General features: G+C 35.8%; 1 protein-coding gene across 4 annotated transcripts in view; it reads right to left on the reverse strand.

Annotated features, from left to right (window-relative positions):
• Positions 1-19,878, reverse strand: part of TMEM161B (transmembrane protein 161B) — a 71,167-nt gene that overhangs the window by 31,850 nt on the left and 19,439 nt on the right. For 2 of the 4 annotated variants that reach the window (XM_043913557.1, XM_043913556.1), the window contains exons 2-3: positions 15,464-15,567; positions 1,686-1,769 (exon numbers count right to left, since the gene is read on the reverse strand). In XM_043913557.1, the coding sequence (XP_043769492.1) occupies positions 1,686-1,769; positions 15,464-15,567 (188 nt within the window). Of the gene's footprint in view, positions 1-1,685; positions 1,770-15,463; positions 15,568-19,878 lie in introns of those variants that run through there. The other 2 variants (XM_043913559.1, XM_043913558.1) reach the window with 1 other exon arrangement.

Consider the following 19,878-nt stretch of genomic DNA (forward strand, 5'->3'; position numbering starts at 1 on the left):
AGATTTATGTGCATGAGAAATTCAGAAATGTGCAAGGCCAGTTCAGAGCTGCTTTTACAAAGAATCATGGGTTGAGGAAAACAATTCTTCAGGTGCATGTGTATTATTTCCAAAATTAATTTTTAAACACAATCAAACATAAATCAAAAGCAATAAACTAAGTTTCAGTAACAATAATTATAATACCAAGAAATGACTTTGTATTTATCCTTAAATAAGTATAAACTGGGAAAACCCCAATAAAAATTGTAATTCATGTCAGTAAATCAAATAATTACTGCTACTAAAACAAGATAGTGTTAAAAAAAACAAACAAACAAGATAGTGTTGTTAATGTATCTTTTTGTAAATGTAAAGCATTTTCAACATATAAAAATTATTATAAAAATAAAAAAATTATTGGCTACAAGGCATATAATAAGAATTCAGATGCTTATAAAATAAGTACTATACTACCTAAGCTCACAAATGTTGACCATGGTAGTTGTGAAAGGCAAATGCAGAGTAGTTAAAAAGAAATGTAGAAACTAAAAATTGACCTGGATTAAAATCCTGACTCCTAATAAGTTATATGAACTTGAGTAACTCAGTTAACACCTCTAAGCAACACCTTTTTTATTAGCAAAATATAAATTAAATTAACAATGAATATTTAGGGTTATTGGATGGATTAAATAAAGCTTTATAAAAGTGCTTTGAAAATTTTAATATTTGACAGAAATATTTTACTAAAGAATATAACCACTGGAATACAAAGAAGGAGGATTTACACTTAATATTCCAATGACCTTCAAGGTGTATTTGTAATGATAAGTGAAAAAGAAAATGGTGGCCAAATCAGAAAAGACAGACTTTTTAAACTTCTAATTTCATGTCAAATAATCATTAATGTTCAAAAAAACTTTTCAGTACCTATAAATCCATTCACCCACATTAATATAATTTTTATGATATACATGAGGAATTGGTAATAATATGTTGTCACTGACATTTTACAATATATCAGAATCACAGATTCAGATCCTAGGAAGTTCTCCTCAGTTAAGGAAACTAAGGCCCATTTAGAGAGGCTAACTGACATGTATTTTCTATGAAGATTCAATATAAATAAGGACATAAAATTTTAAAGCTGGAAGAATCTTTCAAAATTACTATATTTGGTCCTTCTCCTTCACAGATGAGGCTGCTGGAGTCTATTAAGTGAAGTTTATTTACAGGCAATTTTCTTCACAAACTTTAAATATAATATTTAAGAGCCTGTACAGGATCTAAGAAGTTATACTGTTCACCCCTTTTATTAAAAAAACAAAAAAACAAACAAAAAAAAGAAAACAGAGGCAAAAAGCAAATGAATTTGCCCAATTTCTGAGTGGTAGCAAAATCTGGAAAAGAACCCAAACCAACTGCTATCTTTAAATGAGTTGCAAAGACATAGGTTATGGGTCTCTCAACTCCCCACTAACAATTTCAAGTAGAATTTTCATTTTTGTGCTTACATATTAGATTACTACATATTGGGTGCTCTTAAATGGCAAGTCAATATTATTTTATATCATGGATTTTGATTTCAGATTTTCCATTTATAGCATAATCCGTATATGTTACTTTAACCAAAGTACCAAAATATATTTCCATAAATTATGTAAAATATTTTAACACTTTACAAACTCAACCATATAACTTACCTGTCTTTTCTGCTTTTCCCTTTTTGCTGCTTTCCTGCAAGAATTCTTAATTCTTCTTCTGTAGGGTGTTGATACCATCTCAAACTAAGAAAAAAATTTAATTCTTTTTAAATAAAGAATTAAAACCACCAGAATTATTCACTTACTCTACATACATTTATTGAGTTTCCTAATTGGGAAGACACTGTAGGGAAATATCAGGTGAAAAAATCTAACGTGAACAGATACAACTGCTTCAGCCTTAAAAGGTTTAGATTCAAATTCAGCAAACACCCACCAAGCACTTACTAGATGCCAGACTCTACAATGTTGTTTGTAGGTGTTTCTCTTACAACTGATACACTATTAAAATATAGTAAGATCCTATTGTCTTACACTAACAATAAATGGGGTGTGAATTCTGCAGGCAAGCTTGCAGAAACACATTCAAATTCTCTACCCATCCTTCATTTACACAGAAGGAATTGTTATTTGTCTTAAAGAGTCCCCTGAATGCCCCCAAAACTACAAGTAGTCTTTGCTTTCTTTCCTTCCTTTAATTTAGCTGGAAAATTCTCAAACTTGATGTAAGAATTAGAGTGAATTGCTATATTAACAAAACCGTTTACTCTTAACCATATCTAACCCTCTTTGGTCAGGGCTCCAAAAACATCTGATTGTATTTACCTCTACTACCCAGTCAAAATATCCAGACAAGTCGTTTATTCCTTCCCAAGCACCCACCTGCTCATTTGCAATTTCCTGTCTCACCTGAACTTCCTGTCAGCCACCTAAGTTTGACATTTGGGTTTTACCTTCAAAACGCCCTTTCCATATATTAGCATTAATTCCGTTCTTTACCTCAAGTTCCAAACTTGCCTACTTCCTGAAAGGACCTCAGTTCAGAGTATCTTCCTCTCTAGATGACTATGGCAAAACTCCTCTTCTTTTCCCCTAGGCTCTCTCCTAAACGCATTCTAATCCCACATTTATTTTTTTCCATAATGCAAATCCTATCAAGGCATATATGCCGGCATAAATCCTTTCCGAGACTCCTCACAGAGTAAAGCAGTGAGTAAGGCAGCTAAGCAAAGACACCAACCAATGTCCTGTTGTGAAAAAGAAACAGACACCTCATATTGAAAGATCTTCAAATTTTTCAACCACAAAAATCTAGATTTTTAAAGTGAAATACCTCAATTTTTTAAAAATGCTACTGCTGATTTGCTGTTTTAAAAATATTGCTGAACTGGCAATGTGAGTAACGACCGAATATTTAGTGATATAAAGAAATTGTTAAAATTTTTAGCTGTGATAATGGGATTACAGTAACTTTTTAAAAGTTCATTTATTTTAGAGATATACACCAAAATATCTATGATGAAATAATAATAATAATATTTGCTACAAAATAATTTTGGTGGGAAGAGGGGAAGGGAGTACAGATGAAACAAACTGGCCACCAGTTATTGTAATGAATACATGGGAGCTCATTATATTTGTTATATGTTCATGATATTATTCTGTCTGTTCTTTGTATATGTTTAAACATTTGCATTAAAGCTAAAATACACATTACAATGCCAAATATAGAGTTTGTGACCTCTTATTTTAATAGCCTTTCACAATCTACTGTCTACTTCATCAGACTCAAGAATTCCGTTTTTGGGGGTGGGAGGTGGGTAGGAGGTTCAAGAGGGAGGGGACATATGTACACCTATGGCTGATTAATGTTGATGTAGGCAGAAACTAACATGATATTGTAGAGCAATTATCCTCCAATTAAAAAAAGAACTACCCTTTCGAACATGACCTTCTACCTAGCCTAAGTGACATTTATTCCACAAATTCTTTCATCCCTTGGCATTTTTGCATATATCCTTCCCTCTGCTTGAAATACCTGTGCCACTACTGGCAAACTTTTAATTTACCTTTGATGCTTTATAAGGCAATCTCTCTGTGGTGTAATAAAGACTATACCTGGTTACTGCCCCACTTACAGCTTCAGGATGGAGGCAGGTGAGCAGAAATACCACCCAATTAGAACTGCAACTTTCAGCCAGCTGACCTCCAGGAATGGGAAGGCTGTTGAAGATTAAGTTTCAATCATGCAGCCAATGATTAAAATCATGCCTATGTAATGAAACTCCATAAAATCTCTAGACACCAAAGCTCCGAGGAGCTTCCTAGCTGTTAAACATACTGAAGTACATGGAGGGTGACATGCCGATTCTGCAGGGAGAGGACATGGAAACGCTGTGCTCCTTCCCAAACCTCATCCAATGTGTAATCTTTATATTAACAAAACTGTGATCACTGCACTCTGAACCGAGGGGGTCATGGAAATGCTGGTTGTCAAAAGTATGGCCCAGGGATCCCAAGAACTTGCAGTTGGCATCCAAAGCCTATGCATTCTTATGAAGGATTTTGCCTTTAACCGACGGAATCTGAACTAACTCCAGGTAGCCAGTGTCAAAATTGAACTGCAGTTGGTATCAGACTGACTGGGGTAAAATGGAATATTCCTCTAGCTGACAGATCTTTGGAGTAAAGATTTTGTAACTTACTTGTTCCTGTATACTTCAAAACTAGTACAGTTACTGGCATATAGTAAGTGCTCAAAAAGGATCAATGAATGAATGTTCTTAAGAGTTTTGAAATAAAATATATATCCCAAACCAAAATGCCCTAAACTATACTTAACATGGGTAAGGAGGCACTTCCTGAAATTTCAGTCGAAGTCCAGAATTTTAACTTACAGTCGATTCTCGTTATTCGCGGTAGTTATGCTCTATAAAGTCGCCGCGAACACTGAACCATTGCTCCTAGGGGAAATACACGGTTAGGTTCCCACGAGCCTCCAGTCACAAGATCTTCAATCAATCAGTATAAACCCTTGTTTTATGTGTGTTTCTGTTTAAAGATACCTTAATATATACTGTTGATTCATTAATATTAAATTCATGGTCAACAGTAATAAAACCAAGGTGTGAACAAAACTTATCTAAAAACTATAATCTTAAGTATAGTATTTTCCTGGTATCTGTGAATATTTCTAGTAAATTTTTTCCATAAGGCACATCATAATCTTCTAGAGCTTGGGAACACTCGACATCAAGCACTGCAGCACTATACTTGAGGGCCATTTTAAATGGCAAAGTTACCAAAAAAGCAAAAATGTGAAAACATGGACTAGTTAGACCACAAAAAGGACACCTGATTACAATATGAAACGTACAATAAGAAAGCTTCAGCTGGGAACCTAGGCCTCAACTGGAACCTAGGCCTCAGCTGGGAACAAGTCACTCAAATTTTTTACCACTCTGCATATTATATTTCTATAAATGACTTCAAAAGCACCACAAGTATGACTTTTGGGATTACAAATAAATTTTAGCAATTAGGCACATCACAAGTACAGAATCAACAAATAATGAGGACTGAATATATAACATTCAGGAGAACACATAAGCAATAACTCATTTATAAAGACTAAAATTAGTTGTTTATTTCTTTGAGAAAATAATTCTCAGTGAAAGAATCTTAGTACTACAGGAAAACTTAAGTTACATTTACAGTCCTACATTACTGAAATATTTTAAGACCCCTACATTTTCTAGGATCTATTTTCTTCTAAAATATTCTGATTTAATTGTGTGAATCCATTTTTCTAAATACCTCTAATTTTGGTATTTAAACCAATATGCATTAATACGATCACCTAACAGGAAAATAAAACATGGTAGAAGGATAAACAGTTAATAAGGAAGTAGGAAAACTGAGTTTATGAGAACAAGTATGTAACAAATTCAGTATTGAAGGAAAAACAGGGAAATAAGCCAAACCTAAGGAATGGATATGGGAGGGGCTTTGTGATTTAAAAAGAAAGGGAGGCAGAGCTGTGACTCTTGTTTATTTATTATTTTTAATGGGAAACATTTAAAAAATGTGTGTGTGTATTAATAGGAATAATCCTACAGAAACAATGCAATTAATGGTACAGAAGACAGGAAATGGCCAAAGAAGCAAAGTCTAGGTGAAGGTTAGAGATGATGGGGTACAGCCCACAAATGCAGGAATTGGGTCTTGATAGCAACAGATTTCCTCCATAGGCCAAAATTAAAATATATAAACACTAAAAAACAAAAAACATAAGTGGCATGAAGATGAGAGGGAGAACAAAAATACAAAACAAAGAGAGGCTGCACATGCAACTAGTGCTGGGGGTTTGATGGCATGAAGATATGAGAGAGAGAGAGAGAGGTTCCGACTTTAAGAGTTCAGAGCGAGGCTGAGGCAGGAATGTGCAAATGAAGAGAGGTTTGCGCTGAAAAAGCTGGCTGAGAAGTACAACACACACAGACTTCCAGGCTGCATGGAGCATCCATCTAAGGATGTGCAAAGGAAAACCTATTAATAAAGGTATAGTTACACACTTTTCTTCAACAGTCACTGCTTCGTAGAATTTGATTTCATATTAAATGATTCCCATCTACCATACTTTAAGTTTTTGTCTCAATTTTTGGTCTTTTCCTTTGCAAAATAACTTGGAATCTGCTTCCTGTGATGCACTTTGTTGTTGTTCATCAGTTGTGAAGTCATGTCAGACTCTTTGTGACCCCATGAACAGCAGCATGTCAGGCTTCCCTGTCCCTCACCATCTCCCTGAGTTGGCTCAAAATCTTGTCTACTGAGTCAGTGACTCCATCCAGCCATCTCATGAGGTTGCCCCCTTCTCCTCTCGCCCTCAATCTTTTCTAGCATTAGGGTCTTTTCCTCTTTGCATCAGGTGGCCAAAGTAGTGGAGCTTCAGCTTCAACACCAGTCCTTCCAATGAATATTCAGGGTTGATTTCCTTTAGGATTGACTGGTTTGATCTCTTTGCAATCTAAGGGACTGGCAGGAGTCTTCTCCAACACCATGGTTCAAAAGCATCAATTCTTCAGTGCTCAGCTTTCTTTATGGTACAACTCACATCCACACACAATTACTGGAAAAACCATAGCTTTGGCTATATGGACCTTTGTCAGCAAAGTAATGTTTTTCCTTTTTAATATACTATCTAGTTTTGTCATAGTTTTTCTTCCAAGGAGCAAGCATCTTTTAATTTCATGGCTGCAGTCACTACTGTCCGCAGTGATTTTGGAACCCAAGAAAATAAAATCTGTCACTGCTTCCACTATTTCCCCTTTTATTTGCCATGAAGTGATGACACCAGATGCCATGATCTTAGTTTTCTGAATGTTGACTTTTAAGCCAGATTTTTTACTCTCACTTTCATCAAAAGGCTCTTTAGTTCCTCTTCACTTTCTGCCATTAGAGAGGTATCATCTGCATATCTGAGGTTGTTGATATTTCTCTCAGGAATCTTGATTCCAGCTTGTGAGTCATACACCCCAGCATTTCATGCATCACCGACTCAACAGACATGAGTCTGAGTAAACTCCAGGAGTTGGGGATGGACAGCGTGGCCTGGCATGCTGCAGTCCATGGAGTCACAAAGAGTTGGACACACCTGAGCGACTGAACTGAATTCTGCATATCACTTAAATAGGCAGGGTGACAATATACAGCCTTGATGTACTCCTTTCCCAATTTTGAACCAGTCCGTTGTTCCATGTCCAGTTTTTTGTTACTTCCTGTCCTGCATATAGATTTCTCAGCAGGCAGGTAAGGTGGCCTGGCATCCCCATCTCATTAAGAATATTCCACACTTTGTTGTCATCCACACAGTCAAAGGAGGAGAAGCAGATGCTTTTTTGGAATTCCCTTGCTTTTTCTACGATACAGCATATATTGGCGCTTTGAGCTCTGGTTCCTTTGCTTTTTCTAAATCCAGATTGTACATTGGGAGTTCTCAGTTCATGTACTGCTGAAGCCTAGCTTGAAGGATTTTGAGCATAATCTTGCTAGTATGTGAAATAAGTGCAACTGTATGGTAATTTGAACATTCTTTGGCATGACCTTTGTTTAGGATTGGAATGAAAATGGACCTTTTCCAGTCCTGTGGCCACTGCTGAGTTTTCCAAATTTGCTGGCATACTGAGTGCAGAGTTTTACAACATCATCTTTTAAGATTTGGAATAGCTCAGCTGGAATTCCATCACCTCTGCTAGCTTTGTTTGTAGTAATACTTCCTAAGACCCACTTGACTTCACACTCCAGGATGTCTGGCTCTAGGTGAGTGATCACACCATCGTGGTTATCTGGGTCATGAAGATCTTTTTTGTACAGTTCTTCTGTGTATTCTTGCCACCTCTTAATCTCTTCTGCTTCTGTCAGGTCCTTGCTGGTTTTTGTCCTTTACTGTGCCTATCTTTGCATGAAATGTTTTCCCTTGGTATCTCCAATTTTCTTAAAGAGATCTCTAGAGTCTTCCCCATTCTATTGTTTACCTCTATTTATTTGCATTATTCACTTAAGAAGGCTTTCTGATCTCTTCTTGCTATTCTCTAAAACTCACATTGAGATGAATGCATCTTTCCTTTTTTCCTTTGCCTTTCGCTTCTCTTTTCCCAGCTATTGGTAAGCCCTCCTCAGACAGCCGCTTTGCCTTCTTGCATTTCTTTTTCCTTGGGAGGGTTTTGGATACCACCTCCTGTACAACATTATGAACCTCCATCCAGAGTTCTGCAGGCACTCTGTCTAGCAGATCTAATCCCCTGAGTCTATCCCTCACCCCCACTGTATAATCACAGTGTATGAACCTCCATCCAGAGTTCTGCAGGCACTCTGTCTAGCGGATCTAATCCCCTGAGTCTATCCCTCACCCCCACTGTATAATCACAGTGTATGAACCTCCATCCAGAGTTCTGCAGGCACTCTGTCTAGCGGATCTAATCCCCTGAGTCTATCCCTCACCCACACTGTATAATCACAGTGTATGAACCTCCATCCAGAGTTCTGCAGGCACTCTGTCTAGCAGATCTAATCCCCTGAGTCTATCCCTCACCTCCACTGTATAATCATAGTGTTAGTCACTCAGTCGTGTTCAACGTTTTGCGATCCCACGGACTGCAGCCCACCAGGCCCCTCTGACATGGGATTCTCCAGGCGAAAATACTGGAATGGGTGGCCACTTCCTTCTCCAGGGGATCTTCCCGACCCAGGGATCAAACGCATGCCTTGTGCATTGAAGTCAGATTCTTTACTGTCTGGGCCACCAGGGAAGCCCAAGTATAATGTAAGTGCTATGTAAATAATTGAAGAAGAATGGAAAACTCAAGTTTGTTTTCTGGAACTTCACGGAATGTTTTTTTTCAAATATTTTCCATCCTTTGGTTGAATTCATGGATATGCAGATACAAAGGGCTGACTGTACTTCCTTCTCTCCAAATATCAAATTCCTAGCAAATATATAACACCATATTTAGTTTCAAATTAAATTCACAGGTTTTTTTTGCTTGTTTGTTTGATTTTGCTTTAACCTGTCATGTAACATACTGCCATGAGTCTTTGGATGTGGCATTTAACCAAAAAAAGCTTCATATGGTCACTCTCTGTATGAGAGGTTAAATGTCGTAGGCAACAACATTTTTATGGACTATTTTTAAAACATGATAAATGGCATTATCAACATTATTCAAGATTTAAATATTATGTATACATCACAGATCATCTCCATATCAACAATTTGTAAGGGGAACACTAGAAAATAAAAATATAATCATAAGGGATTTGATTTAGGTCATACCTGAATGACCTAGTGGTTTTCCCTACTTTCTTCAATCTAAGCCTGGATTTTGCAATAATTGGCCTGATGCAGTAAGCCTTTCAAATATGGGCTTAGAAAAGAGATATAAAAGCTTATTAGTCTTACATTTGATGTTAAGAATAATGGTTACAAAAATACAACTAAAGACAAATGCTTCATGTTAAGCAAAAGAAGCATGATGTAAAATTACACATAAAATAATCACATCCATGAGGGGAAAATATGAAAAGATTAGAAGGGAATACAACAAAATTACATAGAGACTGTCTTTAGCTGAAAGGAATACAGTTTGTTATCTCTTATTTTTTCCTTCTTATTAATTTATTATCTTTTTCTATATCACAAGCATGTATTGTGCTAATAAAAAAAAAAAAAGAGTAAGTATTAATAGAATTTACAACAAAACTGAATCTCCTGCATTTAAGTTAAACGGTATCTTCTGACATTTACTTTGGCTACTTTCACTTTAATTCAAACAGTCAACACTGTCTCAGATAACAAAGCCAACTGTGTTAAACTCCACTAAATCACTGAAATAATTTTTCATAAATTTTCTTACATAAACCTCTTACATAAAATAATATCAGACTACAAACTTTCTTACTAAGGCAGTTTCAAGACCACTAAAAAAAAAATACTAGAAAATACAGAATGTATTGACCTAGATTCATTAGAAAAAAAAATTAAACGGTAATGCTATTTAAAGTGAACTACTTAAAAATTTTTTTAGAAGTAAAAATTTCAGAAATTTAAAATGAAAATCTAAATATGAACAAATATGGAAAAGCTGGGTACTGAGAGAAAGCTAAAAACAGCTTTAATACATAAAGAATCATACAAAACTCTTTGACAAGATAGGTCATAACACAGTTTTGGTCTCTATATTCTAAATCTCAAAATAATAATTTAGACGTGAAAAAAAGACTTAAAACAAACACCACCTAAAACCTAGAAAATCTTTCAGTACAAGTAACTAAAATATTGTTTATTACATATAAATACATTCTCTTGTTACTTATTGGAAACTTTACTCGAACATCATGACATTCTGGAACGGATTAAGACAGCTAAGGCAGGAGAGCAAGGACTCAGGCATTCCGTAAGGGTAGTAGCTGAAGGTTTGAACCTTTCCCTTAGGTCATAGGTCCCACCTACTGTGCATTTGAATAGTAGGTTTCTCTCACCAAAGGGAATTTGGAAATTCTTGGATCAGGCAACATGCGAAAGACAACAGGCAAAAAGAATTAAGAGCAATTGAACAGGGTGTTGTCACATCCTCTTTACCCAATAAAAGATGAGACAAAAATCAGAATAAATCCAACCATAATATATTTTGAGTCAGGGACATATGAAGGGAAGTATCAGACCAAAGTGAGAGCCTAGGGGGATGAAGGGGCAGAGAAAAATGCATAAGGTTTGAGCTGAACAATCAGAACAGAAAGCAGGTTCAGCAAGGAAGCTATAAAGGACAAAAAGCCAAATCTTGCTCCTCATGCAAAACCCACTATTCAAATGTACAAAGAATGTAACCTACCACTTACCTCTCCATGAAAAGAGGGGCCAAGCAAACTTCAAAACAAAAAGGAACTTTAATTACAACAGAAACTAGAGAATACTGGCTACAAAGCAGTGGTATGCTGGACACGATGAAGAACGAACATCTGTAGGTGATCTGAGCAATGGTTAGAACAAATGTTCAGAGTAAAGGTACAGAGAAACCAACTCCCCACAATCCTTCTTTCCTTTGAAAAGGAAGGGATGGGAAGAGCGACCTGAGCACCAGACTCTACATCTGAGTTATTCAAGGTCAGTAATTTGCTCACAGGTAACAGTAAGAAAGATTTTGTTTCATAAATTCTTATTAAAGCAGGAATGCCTCAATAGTCTAATAAAAAGACATGTAAAAACAGAATAACATTTTCTAGGAGACAAACATTTTTCTATTATAAAAAAGTAGAAGGATGGAATACAAAATAATTATGACTTAGAAATGTGGAACACATTTAATCTCAAATGGTGAGGAGAGGTATAATTTTAACAGATGATATTTCTTAAACTCAACTTCACACTTAGCATGCTTTTGGTAATGAGAAAAATGCTGATGTGCCTTTAAATTTAGAATAAAAGATGACTATAGTCCTAGAGAAGCCAGAAGAGTAAGTAAAGACAAACCATATACTTCCTGTAACCTGAGGATATCTTCTAGAAGGCTAAGCACACTAGAAAAAAAGGTAGAAAAAAGAAAACCTGAAATAAATTACTCTGTAAACCGCCAGCAGAAGTCACAGTGGTTGTAGAAAAGTTTACCTCCACCAAATTCAAAATTCGGTGTAAGTACATTCCAGGACAAGGGTCTGGAGTTTGATGAATAACCATACATCAAATAATTACTAGACTATGAGTCAGACTTCCAGGGTAAGAGGCTGGATTTGTTTCACTTTTCAGTATGTGAACATGAGTAAAGCTACAATTTCTCATCTAAAAATGGAGACAATATTACCTACAACCAGGAAGGACTAGGCACTCACCAATCCTGCTTTTATTTCCCAAGCACAAGGAAAAGTATATTTCCCAGCCTGCCATGACTTTTGGTCTGAACCAGTCACAGGGCTCCAGACTACACAATGTGGGCAGAAATGATGTATCTACTTCTAAGCCTGGCCCCTAGAATCTCCTGAAAAGACCACAGCCCATTCTCTCTTGCCAACTGGCACAGTTCAGTTCAATTCAGTCGCTCAGTCGTGTCCGACTCTGCGACCCCATGGACTGCAGCACGCCAGGCCTCCCTGTCCATCACCAACTCCCAGAGTCTACTCAAACTCATGTTCACTGAGTCGGTGATGCCATCCAACCATCTCATCCTCTGTCGTCCCCTTCTCCTCTCGCCTTCAATCTTTCCCACCATCAGGGTCTTTTCAATGGGCACAGCATCTAATAAAAAGGACTCCAAAGTAGCAGAAGGAACAGAGGAGCCACAAGACAGAAGAAACAGCCTATAATCCCTAAGTAACACTTGAATCATCATTTTGTGAAGGAGCTACACGGAGAGTTGCCCTACCCCTCTCAGGTACCCTAATTTGACCTTGATTCCTGTCCTGTCTGTGACTGACAAACTTTTATTAAGTTCAGACACTAAGATTTCGGAGGTCATAAAATACCCCAATACATGTCTTCTTCCAGGTTCAGAATGTAGAGATGCAAATGGGGTAACAGAAATAAAAATTTTACCAATACAAAGTTTTTTAACATTGTAAAGGTAATATTAATGGAAATAAACCAGGCTAAAGATTATGCACTTTAAAAAAAAACACCTAGATCTCCACAATATTAATTACAAAATAAAAATGTTATTTAAGCAAGAGCCAGAAAACTAGTCAATTTTTTAATATAAAAAATAAACAGGCTAATATATAAGCAAAAACTGCAAATTTCTTCAAGGTACTGACTTCAGGAAATTAGCAGGCTTACTTGTTAAGTCAACATAATAGAAACAGGTGCCACTTCACACCTTCCATTCTAAAAGAGACAGAAGTTGATGAGAGATATAGACGGAAACTAATTAACATGATAAAGAGAAGCCATAACTTTTAAGAGAAACATGAATACTTACAATCTGAATATATGATAAAATATTAAGTCAATAGATACCAAAACTAAAGTTTCTTCTGTCATACTTGTGATTAAACTATCGTGGTATCTACACCATCTATTCACTTAAATCTCTTCACTAGAGCCACTCCCAAACCATCCCCTACACTATTTATAATTTTGAAAGTTCTCTCATAAGCTTCTCCCTTTAAATTTCTTCAAGCACTTTATAAACGACAAAGAACGCCCTCAGATTTTCTCTCCTTTCTCTTCCTTCAACTCAGCAACAACACATGGTTTAAAATGCAAACTGTCATTTCTGATCAAAATTTTTACATGAGCAATTTAGAAGAGATTTTAGATTTTCTTAATATTAAAAGTGTCATTTCATATCACAAAAGGTTTGTAAAACAGTAATTATTCCAAAATGATAAAATCAATATTCCTATTCAACAGAATTAGTCAACAACAGTCAGAATATAGCTTCATGACTTAAAATTTCAGATTTAATATTAAAGAAAAATATCAACAGATGATCTTAAGAATAAAGAGCAAAACAAAGAAAGAGGAAATGAAACTATAGCAGAAAAGAATCACTAGAAAATCCTGATTGGTATTCCTTGGAAACTGATTTGGAATTAGAGATAGCATTAATTAACACTAAAGTTAATCTATTTACAAAAGCAAATCAAAATCACAAAATTTATCAACTTCATGATTATTTTTGAAGGTTGAACTCCTCTTCAAATTAGCAATATGTATACTTACATGACAGATAAACTGTCAGAAGAGCAGCAATTTTAAATATAATATATTGCTTCAAAATTAACAAAGAGAATCAGTTTTCAATCTCTGGAGTTTTTGTTTTATAGAAACAAATGGGCTGCAGATTACCTATTAGAAAATAGAAACTGCCTAATGACTAAAAAGGGATAAGACTACCAGGATCTTTAAAGCCAAAAGAGATAGGAAGGCTGCCTAGAGACTCACTGGAAACAAAACCAGAAATGTGCAATTCTCAATAGAAAATAAGCTATCTTAATATGTATTGTATCTAATTTATTAATTCAGATTCTATTTATTTAGAATTAATAATATTTGCCCAGCAGATATTCACCCTTTCATGATCTACAAAAAAGGGTTTTTGCTAAGCAAAACAAGTAAGCAAGACTACACAGGGCATAAACCTACAGAATTAAAAACTAGTCACTGATGATTTACTTTTTTTACTTATAAATATCTTTGATGAAGTTTTAACTTTACTGAAACTTTAGTCTTTATTTACTTTGCTAATAAAAATAGATATTTTTAAACCACTGTTCTCTCACACTTTCCATACACATGCATGTGTGTGCATATCAGTGTTCAAAAAGCCTTTTTGGACAATCTAAATAGTATTTTCCTATATTTAAACACTGATACAAAACAAGCATAAAGCATGAAAGAATATACTTAAAACTGAAAAATAAATTAAGCTTTGGGGATAGAATGGCCTATTATTGGTCTTGCAGTATATGAAATCATTAGGCGGATAATAGCTGTCCATTGCTTTCTAACTTAAAGTGAAGGAAAAGTCGCTCAGCCGTGTCTGACTCTTTGCGACCCCATGAACTATACAGTCCATGGAATTCTCCAGGCCAGAGTACTGGAGTGGGTAGCCTTGCCCTTCTCCAGAGTTCTGACTTAAAAGGTCTAAACAATAGAAAACTGATATACCAGTCAATAACAGAATCTATTTATTTATTAGAGACAAATAACTGGAGTAAAACTATAGTCATGGTACCAAGCCTCTAATTTACCTTTCAGAATTACCAAGATTGTGGTGTGTATTTCTGTATGCAGAGTTTTACTGCTTTTGCCTCATGATATCTCTGTTTAACTGTATTTAACTTTTGTACTGTTTATTTTATTCTTTAACTTTCAGCAAGGTAACTTAGTTCCTCTCCATGAGGGGACAGTAGTAGTAGTAAGCTTATAGTGCACTAAACAAAATTAAAAGCCTACAAAATAACTTCACTCCCTCTTTGCTAAATTAAAATTTGAAATTATTTAGTAACAGTAAAACAAAGAACTCCTAACTCTTATAAAACTCTCAACTAAGCCACCAATAATAGGGCAGGTGCTTTGAGTCATTTTTTCCAACAATGGTGAAAATTTAAAAACTTCAATTTACAGTCTCTTCCTCTTGTTGACCAACTTTTTTTTAAAGGTAACTAGAAAAGTCATGTGATAGTTCCAGTGGCCATGTTCAAAAAGCAATCGAGAAGGAAGAGACTAAATTCTTGACAATGATCATCCTATTACCTTTGTACTCAACAGATAAACTACTACTATCTCAAGTAAGAGTTTAAATAAGGAAGCTGGATTTTTCTTGTAATTTTCCTTTTTCATGTTTTTAGAAAACTGGAATTAGCACTTAACTTCTAGGAGGTTAATCAGTCTGGTAAACTAAAAAGAGAGGAAAGTGCCGGTCAGAGTCAGCCTACCCTTGCCTTACCTGCCATTACAGAGGAGCCATCGAGCAAGAGAATAGTGAGGTAGGATCTTCTGCATGGCGCTGGCCATCACCATGGTAACGACCAGCTGAATACCTATCACACCCTGTGTAAAGAAACAAACAGATGAGTTTAACAATGAATGAATTTAGATTTGAGGAAACCACTGAAAAGCTTTCTATATGTTTTGAAAATTATACTTCATAAGAAAAATGGGTTTACTATCAAAATAGCTATTATTCTGCCATACAGGATCTCACCTCATAATCCTCTACAAGTTATCCAAGGGTCACATCCATATTAACAAAAGTTAAATTACAGAGCATACACATTCAAAATCTATTTCCAAGAAATCTTCTCCATTACCTGAGTGTACCAAAATGAAGTGGAAAATAGTGATTTTTTTCCCCATCCTTCTCCAGATTTACTCTATTCAACACATAGAACACCAGCCTGGCTAGCTCTAAAAGCAGCATGCCTGTTTTTTAATTCTAGGGTGGCAGTGAACGACTCAAGAGCATTAACTATACTAAATGTGGATGGTGGACAGTCACAAGAAAAAAAATTTTACTTCATCCTATCATCACGAACTTTCAATGGGTGGGCTTTTAACAAGGTCCCAAAATGCCCAGTTTGTTCTCATCAATTCCTCTCTTGTTCTCTGCAATACCTAATACAAACCTTCTCCCATCTCCCCCCACCTCCAACCTCCCTCAAACTTCTTCCTTCTTTAAAAAAAAAAAATTATTCAAGCATAGTTGACTTACAATCATAGCAAAGTGATTCAGTTTCACACACATACATATACTTTGCACACATATTCTTTCCCATTACAGGTTATTACAAGATATTGAATACAGTTCCCTCTGCTATACCGTAGGACCTTGTTTTTAGCTATTTTACATACAGAAATTTGCATCTGCTAATCCCAAACTCCTAATTTATCCACTCCCTCCAAAATTCTCTCAACTCAGTAGAGGACAGCTTCCAGTTCACAGAGAATAAAACAATTGCATCACGTGAGAACTCTCATTTGACACCAACAAGCTCACAACCACTGGTATCTGCACCTGTCTTCCTCCACACCCTCTGTTTCTAGATTACAGAGTAATCTTAAACAGAGTAATAACAGAGTATCTTCAGTGTAAAGCAAACTCCTCAGTGCTTCAGAGCGCATCCTCTCACGGATTTTCAGGAACCTCACCCACCGAACAGCTTCCCTCCTGTTGCTGTTCAGTTGCTAAGTCGTGTCCAACTCTTTGCGACCCACGGACTGCAGCACACAAGGCTCCTCCATCCTTCACCACCTCCCGGAGCTTGTTCACTCACGTCCATAGAGTCAGGGATGCTATCTAACCATCACATCCGCTGCCGCCCCCTTCTTTGTCTTCAATCTTTCCCGGCATCAGGGTCCTTTCCAATGAGTTGGCTCTTCGCATCAGATCTCTTCTCTACTTAAAACCTTCCTATTAGTATTTTAATTACCTTTCGCCTTTATAAAAAAATAACAATAATTTCCCCTTATTCTTTATTTTCTCTTCTATAAAATGAAGCTAATAATTCAGCTGACCTACTAATCAAGCTGTGGTTAATAATTGTGCCTGTTTCAGAGAATGCAGCCAATACTTGTTATTGTCATAATTATCATTCCTATTAAGGGATAAGTTTTTTTTTTTTAATTTCAAGAAGAGAAGGCTTTTCAAAAAATAACCATTACTTCTATAAGAAATAAATTTAGAAAACAAAACAAATGGAATCATGCCATAAAAAATAACATCAGTCTCCTAAGTGATAAAAGAACACTAAAATTTTTTTTGAAAAAATCAGATTTCACTGATTTTAACAAACTGTTCAATCAACTGTACATCACTGTAACAAATGTACTATCATGATGTGGGATGCTCAAAGTGTGGGAGGTTGTGCACGTGGCAGGACAGGGGGTATCCAACTCTCCATACTCTGATCCATTTTGCTGCAAACCGAAAAGTGCTCTAAAAACATGAGATTTTAAGAAAAATCAAATCAAATTTATTCATAGAGAAAGAGTGTAAGTAGTGTCAAAATAATTGGAAGAGACATTTGTAACTCATATCATAAAGGGATAATTTGTTGTTGTTTAGACTCTTTCGCAACTCCCTGGACTGGAGCCCCCCAGGCTCCTCTGTCCATGGGATTTCCCAGGCAGGAATATCCAGTGGGTTGCCATTTCCTCCCCAGGGGATCTTCCTGACCCAGGGTCAAACCGGTGTTTCCTGCTCTGGCAGGTGGATTCTTTACCACTGAGCGACTTGGGAAGCCCAAAGATATTATTTACTTGTTAGGTATTATATAGAGTTCTTACAAGTCAATTAGCAAAAGAACAAATGCCTAATTTAAAAAGAACATATATGTACCGAGAGTTCTTTAAAAAAGGGAGCAAATGGCTCTTAAACAGGACTGTTTTTAAAATGCCTTTGAAACCTGTCTCAATTCTGGTTTCACTGTGGATATTTTAATGCCTTAAATTCTACCAATTGGGTTAAGGTTCAGACCACTTTTATATTCTCCTAACATCAAAGGTTTTTGAAGACATTTTTGTCTTTTTTCTTTCACATTTCCTACCATGTGCTTTTACTATCTTATTTTCTATATAGTTTGTGATAGAAGTTCTGCAATCTCCATACAGTGAATGCCATTACAAAGAACACTTTCAGGCAGAACAAGGCCAAGAAATATATTAGCAAGTATGTCAGAAGGTTAGTCTATTTGAGATTACAGACGTAAAAGCAAAAGATAATTTTTTTAGTCAGAGAATCAGGGAAAGTTTCGTGGACAAAGTGAACCTCCATCTAGCCTTCAAAGAAATCTGATAGTATCACAGAATCTTCAAGGTCATCTAGTACAATCTCTCACAAACATACATAACAATTTATTAGAGTGTAAGCTCCTTAACAGCAGAAAGTGTATCTTAGTCATATCTAATAAATGCTACAGGTATTAAATGGCATTTCAGAAAGACTGATCTGGAAAATATATGTGTGTATATATATATATACACGATGGACTGACTCATTGGAAAAGACCCTGATGCTGGGAGGGATTGGGGGCAGGAGAAGAAGGGGACGACAGAGGATGAGATGGCTGGATGGCATCACCGACTTGAGGGACATGAGTCTGAGTAGACTCCGGGAGGTGGTATTGGACAGGGAGGCCTGGCGTGCTGAGATTCATGGGGTCGCAAAGAGTCGGACATGACTGAGTGACTGAACTGAACTGAACTGAACGATGGACTGTGATGAACTGGGGATAAAAGGCATCTTATCAAACTCTCTCCTCTTATTCCAAATCACTAAGCATAATGAGACACTGCTGATAAATGCAGGACTAAAGAATGTAAACCATGTGAAGGCAAAAACAAGTAAAAATCAGCAAACCGGACTGACTAGCATAAAAGCAACTAGGCTTCGGCAATGGGCAATGATCCACACCAAAAAAAGATAACGATTTAAATTACAATGGTATCTCTGGTTGTTAAGAAGAAAAATGTATTCTAAAGATATTGTTGAAGAATTCAGAGAATGATGGTATACTGAAGCAAATGAGGAACTAAAGAGATCAACCTCATGAAAGGCAAACATCATTCTCAATGTTGAGCTAATGTTTGATTAAAAAACATTCAAAAATGTAACTTCACTCTATTCACTTATCTTACTATGCCATTTCCATCTTTTTAAAATAAAGTTGAAAGTACTTTCTCAAAACCTCATCTGTTTACTGTTAAATATATGTTTTCTTTCAACTTTCTAACAGAAGTCAATCAACCTTTCCGAGAATGAATCAGCTGTTAGGTAACTAACTATATATGTGGACTGAAAGAAAATGTTGTTTTCTTCCCAATAGAAGAATCCACCTAATTTTTTTGAGAAATAGTTTTTAAATTATGTAGAAAATATGTCCCCAAAGTTAATCCTTTTCATATTTATTTGGAAAAGAGTCCTTGGAATCTATTTTCAAAATGACAACCATTTTACAGAATTATATATTATCAACTTAATATGTTGTTAGTACTAAACTTAGATCTACTTTTGAGACATCACCATGCAACTGACAATCACAGTGTACATGCCAGGGATTAACATATTAAGATATATTCAACTCATTAATTAAGAGACACAATTATGTGAAATTTAAAAACAAATTTTAATAATCTGCCTTCACTGACTAACTTAAGAGTCCATGTATATCTAAGTTTGTACAAAACAGAATTTTTGAAATGTTTAGTTTAAAAACCAAATTCCCTGAATATCTTTCATTATTTTTAATTAAAAGCTAATGCTTAAGTAAATTTAACCATAAACAAACATAAACTTCACACAAAAAAACTATTAAACTGAGTAGATACGCACCGATACAATAAAGTCCATCATGGCTGAAGTTT

This window comes from Cervus elaphus, chromosome 9, assembly GCF_910594005.1.
Source record: "Cervus elaphus chromosome 9, mCerEla1.1, whole genome shotgun sequence".
In the NCBI taxonomy this organism is placed as follows: domain Eukaryota; kingdom Metazoa; phylum Chordata; class Mammalia; order Artiodactyla; family Cervidae; genus Cervus; species Cervus elaphus.